The sequence below is a fragment of the Ixodes scapularis genome, unplaced genomic scaffold (genome assembly GCF_016920785.2).
Source record: "Ixodes scapularis isolate PalLabHiFi unplaced genomic scaffold, ASM1692078v2 PGA_scaffold0__279_contigs__length_252992795, whole genome shotgun sequence".
Classification (NCBI taxonomy): Eukaryota; Metazoa; Arthropoda; class Arachnida; order Ixodida; family Ixodidae; genus Ixodes; species Ixodes scapularis.
Window position 1 is genome coordinate 249,100,673 of NW_024609835.1, and position 16,686 is coordinate 249,117,358.

General features: G+C 47.5%; 1 protein-coding gene across 3 annotated transcripts in view; it reads left to right on the forward strand.

Moving 5' to 3' along the window:
- Nucleotides 1–16,686, forward strand: part of LOC8031122 (tight junction protein ZO-1) — a 183,789-nt gene that overhangs the window by 77,783 nt on the left and 89,320 nt on the right. For all 3 annotated transcript variants that reach the window (XM_040210366.3, XM_040210365.3, XM_040210367.3), the window contains exon 2: nt 15,416–15,463. In XM_040210366.3, coding sequence (XP_040066300.2) covers nt 15,416–15,463 — 48 coding nt within the window. The remainder of the gene's footprint in view (nt 1–15,415; nt 15,464–16,686) is intronic.

The window sequence follows — 16,686 nt, forward strand, 5'->3', positions numbered from 1 at the left end:
CGATCTAGGAAATGAGCTCAGCGAATGATGAGGCGGAACATCCGTTTAGACCTAAAAATGTAGCCTGCGCAATGCCACAGCGCAGACTTACTTTTGAGGTCTACAACAGATGTTCCGCCTCATCATTCGCTGTGCTGATTTTGTAGATCGCAGAGATTGGCTCTTGGAGTGTTTTGCGGGGAAGTAGACGCGCAGTCATTTTTAAGAGAGTAGTGCCAGTAAGGTTTGTGGAAACATTCCAATAGAATACCGTTAAACGGCCGCTTTAAGTGGAGAGAAGTTACACGTACAGGCCCCTTTTCTGGTTAGACTGTGGACGGGGACGGAAGCAAGTCCTCCACGCAGGTGTCCGGCCCTCGGCGCTGCGTCGGGCCCTGCCGTTTGACCCCACTCTCGCTCGTCGACGAGGCGGCCGCCCCCGGGCTCCTTTCAATTGGCCGGGTTAAGTGACCCGCGAAGGCTGGGAAACCGCCGTCGCCGCGTCCGCAAAGAGCGCCAACAGCCTGTTGTTCTTTTTTCTTTTTTTTTAGGCGACGAGTTTGCTTAGGGCGAACGGGGTGTACGGGCGCATGCTCGGCTGACGGCCTGATCTCGGGGAAGGATAGCTTGGCTGTCGCTCGGTGGGAGGACGCTACTCGAAGGCGCGTATCACTGCGGTGGCTACTGTGGCTCTCAATGGGAGTGGGAACGGCGCCTCTGGTTCCGCCCTCGGTGTTGCCTCATCGCGCTCCAGGCCCGTTCCGCATAAAGTCCCTCGATCAAGTTCCACACGGCACGATACATACTCGCGATTCTCGGTCTCGTGCGGCGAAAAGCCTGGGGACACAGTCACGCACTTGAGCTGCCGTCCACGGGCCTTCCGAAACTCCGCGTGAAACGGGCTTCCATCGACGCCTGCCTCTCCCGCGACGAGAATGCGAGGAGGTCGGCCAGTAGCTGAAAGTCTGTTTAGACGCTACCGCGCTGTCACACCGAGCATGAGGTGTCACTAAGCTCAACTTGACAGCACAAACACGGGGCTTGCATTTAGGTTGGATGAATCGTGATGGCCTCGCCGCCAAGCGCGTACGTTCTGCGGCACGCACATCTGAAACGAGCGAATCAGTTGGAAGCGCAAGTACCAATGACCACTCTGTAGTCAGGTCACGCGAAAGCCGGGTATTTGCAGCCTCATCATTCGCCCGCAGGTAGCCGCGCTCTCCCGGGAAAGCTCGCGCTCTAGATTTCCTGGCAGGGCCGCCTTTGGAACGCATTCTAGACACGGCGCTGGCATAGTAGGCAGCTGACGACGTCGGATGCCTCGGCGTTTCGCGGCAGCTGGTCTCGCCTTGGTCGTCGTCGCCGCTGGCGAGGGCAGGCCGGCGGAGAAAAGCGCCGCCGCGACCTCGCGCTACACCCTTCCCGGGATGGGGCCAGCTGGCGCCCGAACCGCCCGGAAGGGCCCTTTGGACTCCGGCTACGAACCCGGGTTCGACGTCAACCTGACGCTGGCTGCGAGAAGTCGGTCGGAGTGCGGCTTTGCGAACAGCCCGCGCCCTGCTGGCAACGCTGGCTCGGAAGCAGCGTCGACTGCGTCCAGCGGTTGCCCGAGGCGACGCCGGGGAGAGGGGGTTTTCCCAACGCGCTTTCTCCCGCGCTTCGGCGGTCGGCAGTAGGATGGGAGCGCGGGGCTCGCGCATGCTGCGAATCGCACGTGGACTCGGTATACGCGCTCTCGTCGCCACCGTTATCGTCGCCGATGAAGGTGCTACAGTCGGTGAGTCGGTCGCTGCTTACGGACACTATTCGCTCGATTGGTTGTTGTGTCACGGAAGCACACAACCGCCGTCCACGATAACTTAAAGGGGAATAATAGCACCATTGCACTTTCTCGCCCATTATCGGTTTGTGACTTGTCGCTGTCGTGAAATTTGCTGCGCGTATTGCTGCTAAAGAAACACTGCGAAGAAATATATATATATATATATATATATATATATATATATATATATATATATATATATATATATATATATATATATATATATATATATATATATCAGTGTGTCGAACCGAAAAAAATACGGGTTCGGTTACGGTTCAGGTTCAGGTAAATTTATTTTGTTCCGGTTCAGTTCCGGTTCGATTAATTCGATCCGCGAACCGGTTCGCGAACCGGTTCGGAAATTATAAATGACAAATTGCAACATCAAAATAAATTACAAATAAAACATCTGAAATCAGCACATACGAAACGGGATACATCGTAGTGTAAGGCTCAGGGATTTCTACCAGGAATGGTTTCTTTATGTGCACTCAAAGGTTACCTCACCGACGTTTACGCATTCGGACTTCATCTAATTGGGTCCGACGCAGTAGCTATAAAATCCTCATTACAAACCCCCTTACAAGTAGAACTCGCTAACTATCCCGCCACCTCGGCGTGTAAGCAATTGAAGGAACAGTGGGGAGAAAATACAGCTTTCTTTACTTGAACTAGCCTTCGGTAACTCAAATTAGACCCTTAAAGAAGTTTTCATTAAACAAGATAGGGAATATGAAAAACACTTAACCGAACGCAACGCCAGAAGGACGTAATAGGATAAATATTAAAATAGAAGAGTTCGCTGTCTCACAAATATGTTAGCTTCTAAGTGCCCCATACGAAACCGGATGCAGTATTATCAAACTCCACAGCCTTTTCCTTTCTCATTCCGATGGAAGCAAGCTTTAAGAACTCGCGCGTTCTAGAAACGTGTTATGAAATGAGCACACAGCAGCATTTAGGATTTACGAGATTGTAAGAAAATGAAATCCCGTGACGCGATTTTTTTTTTTGCACAGCTTTCTAATTTTCTTTCTTCCGTGCAAGCCGCGACCAGCGCAATACTGGTTCCTATGTCAAGATTCATGGATGCAGCGTTTATATTCCTAAGACTGAGTGGAGAAGAAAAATATGTAAGCGAGGTGTGTGTCAGTTGACGGCACTTAAAAAACAAATGGCATTGATAGCACATTCATTGTCAACAGCGCGTGGCCGAACCGTTTTGACATGAGCCGGTAACCGTTATTTTTTTTCCGGTTCAGTTCCGGTTCGGGTTCATCGCGATAACAATATAACGGTTCGGGTTCAGTTCCGGAAAAAATACCGGTTCGGTTCCGGTTTTCGGTTCGGTTCCGGTTCGACACCCAGTATATATATACACACAGGCCATGTCTATATATATACACACAGGCCATGTCTATATATATGTACACATGGCCTGTGTATACATATATACACACGCTTGGCTATGCCACGCAGTAGAAGACCCAGAAAAAATTAAAGAAAAAGGAGCAGCGTTCAGCCCCTCAACTCGGAGCCAGAACAAGCGGCCACGTGATCTGGAGCCGGTTATATGCCGTCAATGTTGATCATAGCCACGCGCTGGGATTGGCAAAGCACTGGACACGCGCTCCATACTCCAAAATGCTTTTTTTCTGGGTCTTCTATTGCGTATCTGTATACATATATATATATATATATATATAAAAGTTTGATTAGGATCCAGACACCACAAGATGCATTTTCTTCAAATAATGATTATTAACAGTCTGAAACTCATTCGAGTTTTCCCGAAAAAAAGTTGCTCCAGGTGGCTCTGAGGCACAGTGATGCGCCCCTTTTCAGGAAAACTTTAATGAGTCTCGTGCCGTTAATATTGTTTTAATTAATTATCTTATTAGGAAAAAAGCATGTTGGAGTATGCAAATCGTAATAAGTCTACTAAAAAAATCTTTGCGTTGTCCTTTTAAGACATACGTGTATTGCATATGTCGCGTACCGATAGAAGGACTCGTTCGGATAATCGATTTCTTTTATTGCTGCTGTTTCGAAAAGAAGTCTTCTTGAGCTGTCCCTCATATCAGTAACCGGGATGGAATCTCGTCGCGGTTCCATCTCCCATCCTTTGTGTAATCTTTCAGATATTAAGAATATAATCAGTATTAAACATGTGGCTTCTATCTCAACCGTTATGAACCGGTTTAAACTGTTATTTGTTTCTGCTCCGGAGCTGAGCCTGAACTGAACCAAAATGTCTAAACCGTAACCCAAACCCCCCGGAAGTTCTTTCGGTGGTTAAAGGAGCGGTGCAACGATATTCAATTGGAATGTTTTTCACTTTACACGAGCTTACTGGCATTAGTGGGACTTAAGGATACTCGCACGCAACGCCACTGGCCAAGAAACTCCTTTGTTGCGGTGGAATTTCAAGGACAAAAGCGATGATTTTCATTCAATCTCTCCTTTGCAAAATTTGATGACGTAACGTGGGGATCGCAGTACACCCCAATGACGATATTTGAATGCGGTTCATCGATTCGACCCGAGCATTGCTTGGGCACTCGATTTGGGCTCGCGATAATTACTAGCTCGAGAAGCATTCGGGTAGTGGCCCGTGTCCAATCGCTGCAATGGCGACAATAGCCGAGCCATAACAATGTCTGGAACTCAGCGCGTGTCCAGTGCTTTGCCAATCCCAGCGCGTGGCTATGATCAACACTGGCGGCATATAATCGGCTCCAGATCACGTGGCCGCTTGTTCTGGCTGCGAGTTGAGGGGGTGAACGCTGCTCGTTTTTCTTTAATTTTTTTCCCGAGTCTTCTATTGCGTGGGGTGAAAAACGAACGCGTGTTTCATAGGTCATTAACGTCAGGGATTCGTTCTAAGTGGTGTTTGCGCAAAGTACAAAAATTGTTGCATCGCCCCTTTAAGCGAGGAAACCGCAGTAAACCCGTGTATAAATTAAAAATGTGTCGTAAGTTTTTTTTTTTTTTTTTAGTTAGGTAGTCATTTTTAAGCGCTTCCAAGGTTTTTTTTTTTTTTTTTTTTTTTTTTTCTAAAGATCGGGATCGCTGTAATTAACGTGTAAGAGTCTTTGTTCGGTCGCAGACCGTCAAAAATACATTAGGAACTTTTGGTAGACCGTTACCGCGTTCCGCGTACCGCACTACGAGAACCTTCGAAGCACAAGTTTAAGCGAGCAAGCGCGCCCCGGTGATACCGTGACCGCGGGGCTTAAAAGCATGCTTCAAAGCGTCCAGTAGTGCGGTATGCGGAACGCGGTAACGGTCTGCTAAAAGTCCCTAATATTTTTAGGGATGTATTGCGGCAGTCTGGATGGAAAGTCTCCCTGTGCTCATGATAACCACCCGCTAGGAGGAGAACGAACGGAAGGTCCGTGACATCGTTTCTATCTTTACGGCCTCACGTCGATGTAGAAAATCTAGAAAACAGACAGTGGCTTCGCTCGGCTATGCCAGGATATACGTAGCGTGAGCTTAGGTTCAGCTGGTTATTCTTAGCTTTCCTGGTTGTCTAGGATTAGCTCGATTATCATGCTTACTGCTGCTTCAATGACACACAGACACGGTATGCGCATTATGTGACTACTTCGGGATCCGATGAGTTAAGCTTCTCCGCTCTTCTTATTGCGGAGGAGGCGCCGTGCAACCGAGCTTTCGGTTGCACGTCAAAAGATCCGCAGTTGGTTCAAATTAATCCTCAGTCCTCCGCTGGGGCGTGCCAGACGCACGTCGTTGGTTTGGCCAGCTGTGCGCCGTGTTGTTACGTATCAAGCAACCGAGCTGCCGCCCAGAACAACCAGACAGCCATGATCTCGAGCGGGTGCATGCCCGACGGCGCCTGCATCGGGGACTGACATAGGCGCCATACCAGTCCTGCCCGTTCCGTCACTGCTCCTCGCGCATGCGCAGCACGGCTCTCCAGGAGCCACGCCAAACTGCTCAAGCTCGGCCAGTGTAGCTTACGCTACAAAAGAATGCTCTCGGGTACTTCGCCGCCCCTTAGAAGCCCGTTGCTACGCTTTCTTAGGTGATACACACTCCGTTTTGTAGTTTTTTCTTCCGAGACAGGCAACAACTTTGGCTGGTCTTCCCTGCCTTGGGATGATCTCGAGGAGTGACATGCCCGTACAGCTCGCTGTTGCCCCCACAGTTAACTGGTCCAAGAAGACGGCGACCTGTTGCGCGTTCTTGAACTGAACCTTTCCGCGATAGGATGCCTCCCTCTACGTAACCGAGGAGCAGAGGCCGCAAGCCGCCTCGTTCATTTCCGGGATCATTTCAGCAGAGCCCGGTGCACGCAGAGATCTGTTGAAACACCCCGAGACACTCGAAACTGTCGGTGCAGTCTTCGATGTGGACAAACGTATCGGGTTGTCTGGAGCAATCGCTTGCCCGGTCCCCGAAAGGCGCCCGTCTGTCTGCACCCTCGGTTGGGGCGGATTGAATGGAAAGCTGTCACTTGCTCCGATTTGTCGGCCCAGTTTTCGCTCCATTGTGAGGAGCTGGTGGCTCGTTTTACCGCTGAGCGTCACGTTTTCTTAATCTTTTTGTCCGTCTGCCGTCGTGGGTCTCGGCGTTGTCAAAACGCAGGTGTTGCCGAGCAATGGATGTCCACTGAAATCGCGGAGATGGGGGGCGTTCTCACGCGCGAGCCTCGGGGAACAATGGCTACCAGAAACCCGCTCGGCAGGCCTCGGACTTGGTGGGTGCTTCCGCTGAGATATGCGGGTTTTGTTCTTCCAATGGAAACTCCCGATTGAGCTGTTCCGCGATAGATGCGCTATGCTTGGTTTCACCCGAAGTCGGGAAGCAGCCGACTCTACGAGCGGAGGGTAGGCACTCACTTGATCGAATGACGCTTTAGCGAACGCCCACGTTTCACCGAACGACACTTTAGCGAATAGTCGGACGCCGCCAAGCGGCGTTTTCGTGTGGACCCAGTCGGTTCGTATTTTTGTAATGAGCTGCCGCAGACTGTCGCCGCAAAGCGGCGTAAAGCGCAGCGCGACGGAGGGGTAAACGCGCGCCCCCGTTATTCGCTAAAACGTCCATTCGCCCAAATGTCGCTGTTCGCTCAAATGTCATTCGCTCTTGTGATATGAACCCGGACTTTTCAGAGTTAGCAAAAAGCTCGACGTAGATGCTGCTTTGTTTGTTGGCAAAAATATCGGAGCAAGAGTTCATCTCTAGAACACGTGGCAAAATATATTTTTTTTTTCTTTCTATGGACTGGGCTAGATGGGCCACTGTAGTTTTTTTTATTTTGGCGAAAAGTCTGGGATAATGTTATTTTCTTTTCTTTCCACCCGTTTCGTTTTCTGTTGTAACAAACGCCACAATGGCTGGCAATGCCATTAAAAAAGTAAAAAAGAAAAAGAGAAAGAACTAGCATGCACGTATCTCTCTAATTTACGAAATGCAGCGCTCTCGCGTCCCTTTGGATGTGAGCGATGCAATTTGTTTTGAACGAGCCAACACGCTACAAACAAATGTGCAAGCGCTGGTACACTTTAGCGGTGCCACAAAAAGCGGAAAGTAATCGCCAACAAAGTTTCTTTTTTTTTTTTTTTTTTGCGCCTATTGTTGGTTTGTTTAGCTCCGATCCCGGACTGATGCCTCCCGAAGGCTCCCTGCTCGAGGCGCGCGTATTGAGCCCTAATTTCTCGGACTCCTGGGGGAACTGCGGCGTGTCCGGTGGACTAGCAAACGGGGGTAGCCGAGCGGCGTCCGGCACGCTCCAATGGCTCCGTCGCGCAGGTTTTTCCCGTTCGTGTGACGGGCGAGCCATTCCTTTGTGGCGGCGGCCATCCGCATTTCGGAACGGGGTAGTCAGCCGAGGGGGTGAGGGGGGCTATGCGCCCCCACGCGACCGGTAGGCGGGTCACGTAACCTCCCTCGGACCGCATTTTTTCCCCGCTTCCTGCTGCTGGATTATCGCTGACCCTGAAAGGGTTCGGGGAGGCTCGCCCCCTCCACTTCAGTAAGAGGATTTTGCTGTCGGCTTAAAAACTGCTGCTTTGTGGAACCAGGCTCAGGAATGTCTTTGCCTCTGGGGACTGTTCGGTCTAGTCCTTGGCCAGCTTCTTCTGTATCACTGTGCGCTTAGCTAGGAAAGTAGGTAGGTGTTTTGTAAAAAACGTTGTTTCAACCAGCCTTTAATTACACGGTGAAACGAGGAGACGCCAGGCTCTTTAAATCGACCGGAAAATTCGGTTTCTTAACCTATCGCGCTACGACTTTGTGCTGCGTTGCCCACAGATCCCACAGATGGTGCATTTTTTTTATTTTTTTATAAAATTTGCAAAGACCGAACTTACCTGAGAAAAAAAGTAAAGAAAGAAAAAGGCTTAGCTTCTATGGAAATGCAGCGAAGCGACCGGTCTGCAAACAACACGGCGCCGTTTCGCACGGGAGACAAGAGATGGCGCAAGCGGTCGCGACGCCGGGCGGCGGAGAAAAGCTCACCGGAGAAAAGCTCACCGGAGAAAAGCTCACCGGAGAAAAGCTCACCGCAAAACCGGCAGATGCAAAGAAAAGCTCACCGATTTCTTTTTTTTTTTTTATCTTAGCGGATTCTGCGTTAAGAGGCAATTTAACACAATTTGCATTCGCCACTTCATTAAAAAAATAATAAAAATATGTCCTCTTTCTTGTAATATTCTTGAAGGTCATTGGGCATATTTACTAATTCCTCAGAAATTAGTAATCACCCATTCTGTATAATAATGAAGCCGCAAAAATGTTATCAAAACATCGTACACCGGTAAAAAAGACAACAATTTATTGACAACTGAGGGTGCGCCGTCGGTAGCTTTGTCAAATAAAGAGGTTTGTTCTTTGTGAGCTAATATGAATAGCGGTGTGGTGAACCGTTTCAGCTCCAAATATTCTGTAGTGCCTAATAGTTAAGTAGGTATTTGTTGATGCAATCAGTGTAGGCTACGCTGTTTTCTTTCTGTTAATTTCACTAAGAAAACTTTAGTTGCGAGAACAGCTTCGTCCTGTCGTGTTTGTCTTCACTCGTTCGTCGTCGTTTGATCGGTTTTCATCATGTATAACGTTTACCAACTCGCCCTATTCGCTACCTTACAAAATACTATTTCTTATATGGGTCACGAGTAACAACGGTGCCAGTGTGTAGCTCTGAAAGTCATGTGTGGCTCACCTCGGAAGGGCACTATCACACAAAGGCAACGTGCGGAAACACCAGCACGAACGGCTAGAAAACGTGCATGTCCGTGGAAGAAAGAAGCCTCAATATCCTACTGACTGTTTTATCCTGTTTTCAAAGGTTAATAAAAGCTTCAAAGAGAATTTCAGGCACCGCGTTGTTGCGCATGCACTTTCGGATTTTCGGTGTTTACAGTTTTGATTTTTAGGTTTTAGGGAGACATAAGTTTTCGAACTTTTTCATGTTATTCAAGTTCATAAAATTTTCAGTTAGGCTTTAGTTGCCTAGAGAGTAAGCCGCAGGAAAAACTGGTCCGCCATTATTAATTTGGGAGCGATATACTTAATAAGCTTGGCAAATAATAGAAAAAGGACATTTTCTTTTTGACAATGCTGACGAACTTTAATGATAATAAATTGATATATGTTACGCATGATCCAACAGCCTCTATATAACAAGAAGGAAACAAAAAAATCGGTGAGCTTTTCTCCGCATCCGCAGGTTTTGCGGTGAGCTTTTCTCCGGTGAGCTTTTCTCCGGGATTCCGCGACGCCAACTGCCGCCAACGAACGAGCGGACGACGCGGGGAGCCGGCGTTTTTAGGAGACAAGGAACTGCAGTTGCTTGTTGTTACCGCGTCTGTTTTTGTTTCAGCGACTGTCGCCGCCCGCGGAACGCGCGCCGCTTTTGAGTCGAAAAGAGTGTCTGCTAAAGACGCTGGCTCTCGGCGCCGTATGCTCGTTCGTTGGCGGCGTTCGTTGCGCCATCTCTTGTCTCCCGTGCGAAATGGCGCCGTGTTGTTTGCAGACCGGTGGCGTCGCTGCGTTTCCATAGGAGCAAAGCCTTTTTCTTTCTTTACTTTTTCCTCAGGTAAGTTCGCTCTTTGCAAATTTTACAAAAAAAAAAAAAAAAAAAAAAAAGCACCATTTGTGGGCAACGCTGCACAAAGTCGTAGCGTGATAGGTTAAGAAACCGAATTTTGCGGTTGATTTAAAGCGCCTGCCGTCTCCTTGTATCACCCTGTACAATAGAGATGCAGTGTGCAATCCATAGCGCAAGATTGTCTGCTTCTGCAAGGGTTGTAGCGAGGTCAGAACGCCGAGATTTGATTGGCTCTGATTGAGGGATAGTGGGTAGACCTCAAAGCAAGCTGCCTTCAGGTCTACACACTATCCTTCGATCAGAGCCAATCAGAGCTCGGTGTTCTGACCTCACCACAACCCCTGCAGAAGCAGACAAACTTGCGCTCCGCATACAGTTTACCAAGGTGCAGACACGCTGTTCACAAACAAGCCCGCCCTTGGTCACACCAGGTGTGGGCACTGCGCGTGCGCAGAAACCGAATTCGCGTGAAGTGAAGCATCTGCGCAGCGCTGTCAACAGTGCCACCGCAGCAGCGTGACACCAGGGCCGCGTGTTGGTCTATAAACCTTTCCAAAAAGGGGTGTGGGGCTGGGCTGTGATTTTGTAAACATTGGAATCGTCTATACCGTATTTTGCTATAAAGGCCGGCAACCATTTCGCGCGTTCCACTTTTCTCTTGTTTCCTCCTCTTCCTCCTTCTACTCTTTCCACCGTTGCCTCCCCCCCCCCCCCCCCCCCCCTCGTCTCCTACCCCAGAGCCCTACCCTGCTCCGCTGAGCCCACCGCGGCTTAGCCATAAACTTCAACTGGAAAAAATAAAGGGATTACGATATAAAAGAACAACCCCAACATGATTCACAAGCGGCCTTGAGTCCATGAGTTACATTGGCGTCACACAGGTTTTTGGTCCTGTGCCCTCCCTGCACTGGTGTTTTTTTAACATGTTCCCCCTTTTTTTTTTTCTGTTTTGTGCGGAGGAGGGGAGGGGGGGGAACGTTGCTAATAGGATTGAAAGCTGTTCTTTGCTTTTTTGGTGCTTCATTTCGTTTTATTGAGGAGATATCCACGATTTCGGAAAATATCGTCTGCATATGCACAGCCCCACACATACATTGGTTCAAAAGTTGTGAGTATCAAAATGTGATTGCTTGTTCAACTGAAATAAGCAAGGGGAGTTAGGTCCTGCTTCTCAGATGCAGTGGCCTGTGAGTGAACGGGGTATAACTTGCACGCCGTATAGTAGAGACCTTTTTCGCTTACTCTCGCACCCAGCTACCTGGTAGGCATATCTGGTATGGGTGAAGAAAAAATAGTAAAACATTTCAACCTGCAAATAATACAAAAATAAAGGGGTGACAAAGCGAGAATGGGTGACGGTTACGCTTATATCCTAAATATATTCTATTGAAGAGGCAACGACCTACTGGGAGTGACAATATTTAAGATGGCGGTGCCCTTATGAAATAGCTCTATAGACTAATGTCACTGCACACATTGTGGCTTATCTGCAGCTTATCATTCGCCCCACAATTCATACAGAGAAGCTTCTTCACTCTTCTTTTCTTGTGGCCCTCAAATTTTCATACTAATGCATTCCGATCCAGGCTTCTGACAGGGGCAGCAGTTATTTAAAAACGTCAGTTCACATTGATTAAAAATTGTGCTGATCAAAGGAGCGCCCAGCAAAGATGTGCTGCGCTGTATGAGAAAAATAAACTTTGTTCTCGTTTCCTGGTCCTGGACTTTAGTCCTGGAAGATTCCTTCGCTAATCCTCCGATGCACGAATTGTGTCCATTGTGGGGGCACCCTTTTTGTCTGGCTTATCTTCATTCAAGGCTCACACAATGAACCACCCCACCATTTGAACCATGCGCGTGGACTCATGCCTGACTTTTTTAGTCCCCTCTTTTCATCCTTCGCTTCCCTCACTCAAAGTTGTGAGAGGATAAAAGCCTCCCAGATTATAGGGTTTGGTCATCGGGCTTTAAGCATGAGCAAGGCCGTAGCTACAAGTGCGAGCATGTGGCCCTGAACACTGCCTGCACTGCACGAGCGCACCTGCTTGGCAGGGATGCTGAAAGCCCGGAGCTTGCGCTTGTAGCTTCTGCCACGATCCCACTTAAAGTGAAACTGAGTATTACCATACAGTGCCAAGGAGTTCATCATACCACCCACGTTGGTGCCACACACGTCCACATTGCATTGCAGTAGGTAGTAGTTTTTATGGTAGCCTTTTAAACGGGAAAAATCAGCGACGGTATGCTTGGGTTGTGTTACACTCTGCTCTTTTCTCTTGGAAGAACATTAGAAAGGTATTAAGTAGGAACATGAAAAATAAAAATAAATTTCCCGCGAGTCAAATTAGCCATTTTTTATAGCTACTGATTTGCCTCGAAAGTGGTTCATCATATTAAAGACGCATCTGGGGTGGTGAGAGCTTAAGATTTCAAGGGAAACTCCCCCACTTTCCACTTTAGCGGAGCAAACGCTGGAGAGGACGCGACCTTTTCTCTAGCGTTTGCTCTACTGGAGTGGAAAGGGGTGGGAGGAGCTTCCAATTCACACTTAACCTGTGACCAACTACTGTAAAATACTGGGGACTGCCCACCGCCCTTCCACTGCATCTCCGGTCAAATCGAGCGCTTAATGTATAATTTGCAGAATTCCCAAGTTTGGGAAATGTTAATAGTGGGTGCTTGAACGAAGTGAGCGCCTCCATAAGTCACAATATATATAAATTTTTTTTGTGCAAAGTTGTTGAAGTTTTAGATTTGGTTTGAGAGGTTCTATGGGCAACACTGGAAACGTGACGTCAGACGCCGTAACATGGGGCAATAATTGGGCATTATAGCTTGTTCCTGACAGGTTACAGGACGTCTGAGGTGTGAAATGAAGGCTGGTTAAGCTCGCGCGAGCAAAACACTGTGTTTCTTTCAATGGCCGATCGACTTGCAAGTTACACAATGTGTGACATCACCCTTTGGAGAGTGGGGCAACATTTGAATGTTGGTTTTGGCATCACCTTCATTTCCCTTTTCTCTACAGCTATTAGGAATTTAGAGATAAGGAGTAGCATGCCCGCAATACTAAAGCCTGGCTATTACGAAGGTGCGCTTAGTTTGGCTTGCTCAAAACATTTCTGGGGCTCCCCTTTAATCGGGGGCTTAATGTCGGCATGTTTTTATTCTTTCGTTTCATTAACTTTAATTGTACACGAGATTGCTGCAGGTGTCTTTACACCATATAGATGCTTCGTTTAAGCCTGTTTGTTTTTAAATCGCTTCAGTCTGCCATCGGTTGCTGAGGTCAGTAATATGGTGTTGGTCTTTCGAGCCATCATACTATATGGTTGGTTGACAACATCTATTGCGAGAGGCTCTGTTTGCATTAACTGGTGTCATTTGGTGTTGTGGAAGCCCTATATTTATATTTTAACTATTTCAACGTCCACATTCAAAATAATTTTAAATATTATCTTCACATCCATGGTGATGCCACCTCCTAAAGACGTGAAAATATTTTCAAAATTATTGTGACATGCCCCGTCAAAATATTGTATTCTTGTTATTTTGGCGTTTTAAAGTAGGAACTTGGACGGCTTTGGAGTCCAGACTGGAAAGTGATCTAAAGGGGCCTTCAAAAGATATAATCTTGTGTTAGAGCCTCGACATGGGAAACGGGGTACCAGTGAAGGTTTAAAAGGGAGCGTTTAATACACGTCGGGCGGGTACGCCTGCCCAGCAAAAAGAATGATGCGCCACGTGGGTGGTGGCGCGAGCTTGGGGTCAGTCGTCTTCTTTTGCGAGGGCGCTAACACTTGCTTGCTGGTGGTGTTGTGCTTCAACCCACATTTTCCAAAAACAAATGTTGTGCAGACAACTGCAGGTTTTATGACCTTTTAAGTGATGGGGAAAGCAAAAAATACATGCCAGTGTACATCAGCTATCACACTGCCCGTAACATTTGCTTGGTTGTGCTAAACATTACATAACGTGGCACCGTTGATTTTCATGAATTATTTCACAAGTCTTATATAGATAAAGGAGCTGAATCTCGCGTCATAAAGATTGCAGTAGATTGAATGCCATTAGTTGTCAGAAAATGTGTGTGTCTCGTGCAACCGTGGTGCAGAGTGCAATGTGAGAACGTTTCGCTCGGTGCGTCAGAAACTTTGATGTTTTTTTGCACCGGTCAAGAAACATCAAGGAGGCAATGTTTGCATTCACAACATTTGATTTAACATCCCGATCGTTGTGTAGTTAACCTGCTCGTTATACACAAACCAAGAAAGAAAGTCTAAACTAAACAACAAACTCACGAAACCCGGTTAAAAATAGGGCAGGGGCTAACTCCAAAGCTAGACTGCAACCATACGAGGACGTGCTCGCACGGTGGTGGAGGTGTGGAGGCACAAAAAGTGTGTAAACTCGGTTAGTAGTCTACGCATTTGTTACGTGCAGTAGAGGAATATCTAGCTTGGCTTTGTTGTGAATTCAATATTTTAAGTGGGGTGCGTGCCGAAATGATGTGCGAGAGCTGAGAACATCGCCGCCGAGTGTGTCACAAAGAATCAACTGTCGAGCCAGTCGATCACACATACGCTGAGTAAGACATTTCCAGCGCCAGGTAGAACCGAAACGTGTCAGGCATGGATCACAGCAACACGTGACTCCATCAACATGTCAACACAATAGCAACAACACCATAAGAAACTAAACAGAATGCAACGGCTATCACCCTATCGCTGCAAGGGCTGCATTTGACTGGGGACGTCGAAACGATGAAGCGATAAAGCCACTAATTTGTTGACGTTTTACGCAAGTGATGCCGCGAACGTCAAAATGATTGTAGAAATATTTTGACGGTGGACGTCCGGATAGTCACTACCTATTCATAACCACTGTCGTTCGATTTTCATCTGTCAGCTACGGGCTGGTTAATCGTATCAATCGGTCAGGTTAGTGGCTCGCCATTTCTGACCATTTGTTTTATGCTCATAAGTAGGGTTCTGCGTTTTTGAGGTGTATTTTTTTCGGAATATGCGAATGTTTCTTCGGGTTTATTTTTTTTCCACAGATTCGGAGCTTTTTAGTGTCTGGATTCGATGTCGGACAATAAATTGGCGTTAATCGGGTCTTACGTTGAAGGAAGCAGGTCGTGGGATTCCCCCACCTTCAGGCAATATGACCCTTTGAAAACATTCTGATAAGAGGAGGAGGCGACTCGAGGAAATGGTGCGGGCTATGTTCCTGCTCAACGCAAAATAAAGCTGTAGAAGGAGATTTCCTTTGGTGATGTTTGCGTTTTACTTATTCCAGGATAGCTGTAATATTTCTTTTAGATTTTTATTTATCTCTATAAAACCGGTTCGGGGCTACCTTTCTGGGTTTAAGTGCATATACCCCAAAACACAGGACCCTACCCGTAAGCTTGCACTGTCACTCGGTGTCGCTCCCAAAATTGCGGTACTATAGAAACTAGTGGTATTAAGCATTATCGGATTAACCTGGGATTCCTCAAGATTTTGAGTCTTTTTCTTTTCTCTTTCCAGGGTGGAGAACGAGTGCGCTGGGAATATCACAATGTGTCCCTGGCTAGGGTGAGCTGCCTGATCTTCTCCATCTCTCCTTTTATAAAACTTTATAGAAGAAATGGTATAGTCAACAGCTGTTTTTTTTTTAATATATGTTGTCTCATTTGTACGCTAGAGCAAATGAAACTTAATGATCATTTTTGTTAAGTACATTAATGATCATTTTTGTTAAGTACAAAACGAGCGTGCTGGTAACAGTATCCAACATGAGGAAGGTAACACAGAGTAGCAGACGGACAACAATGCACCTTCTTTCTGGCGTCACATCAACTTAAGCCTTTGGCAAGTCGTCGAAAAAAATTGGAGGGGAAAATACGATCGCACTGGGCACTTTTATTCACCATCAGGCATTGATGTGCATTCATATTTTAATTTTCTGGGAATATTTATATATCGTAGTGCTGTGGATCATGCCCTTCGGTGCACTGTCCAAAGCTATAAGGCACCCCACTCCATACAGCCTAGATTTTGGGGAGAAGATGAATGAGAGTAATTGTAAGATGAAAGGCCAACCCCCTCTACTCTGCTCACCCCTAAGCCAACACAGCAGTAGGAGCTACACGCTCGCCAAACCAAACGGCCGCCCCCCTCTTGTCTCACAACCTCATTCTCTGCGCATAATTATAGAGGAAAGCGTGACCGTGTGTCAAGAGAGAGGCGAACGCCTCGTCCCATTAGTACTTGGCTTCCACCGCATTGTCAGGCATGAATGGAGCATGGCAACGTGCAATCACTTCCGACCACCTTCGAATCTGTCGCCATACGACGAGGTCACGGGCAGGACAGCTCACAAGTTCTTTTTTTCCGCACAGAGCAGCGTTTGAAATGACAACGCTGGGGGTGCTGCCTCTTTTGTTTTGCGAATAGTGACAGTCCGAGTATTTACGCAGGAGGTGTTTGAGCAAAGGGGGAAGCAGTGTGCCACCGAAGCCAGACTACATCTTTATGAAGGCAGTACGGGGTAGCGGCGTAGCCAGGACGGGCTCTGCCGCCGCCTGTAATATACATATGCGCCAGGGTGTCGAACCGGAACCGAACCGAAAACCGGAACCGAACCGGTATTTTTTCCGGAACTGAACCTGAACCTGAACCGTTATATTGTTATCGCGATGAACCCGAACCGGAACTGAACCGGAAAAAAAATAACGGTTACCGGCTCATGTCAAAACGGTTCGGCCAAGCGCTGTTGACAATGAATGTGCTATCAATGCCATTTGTTTTTTAAGTGC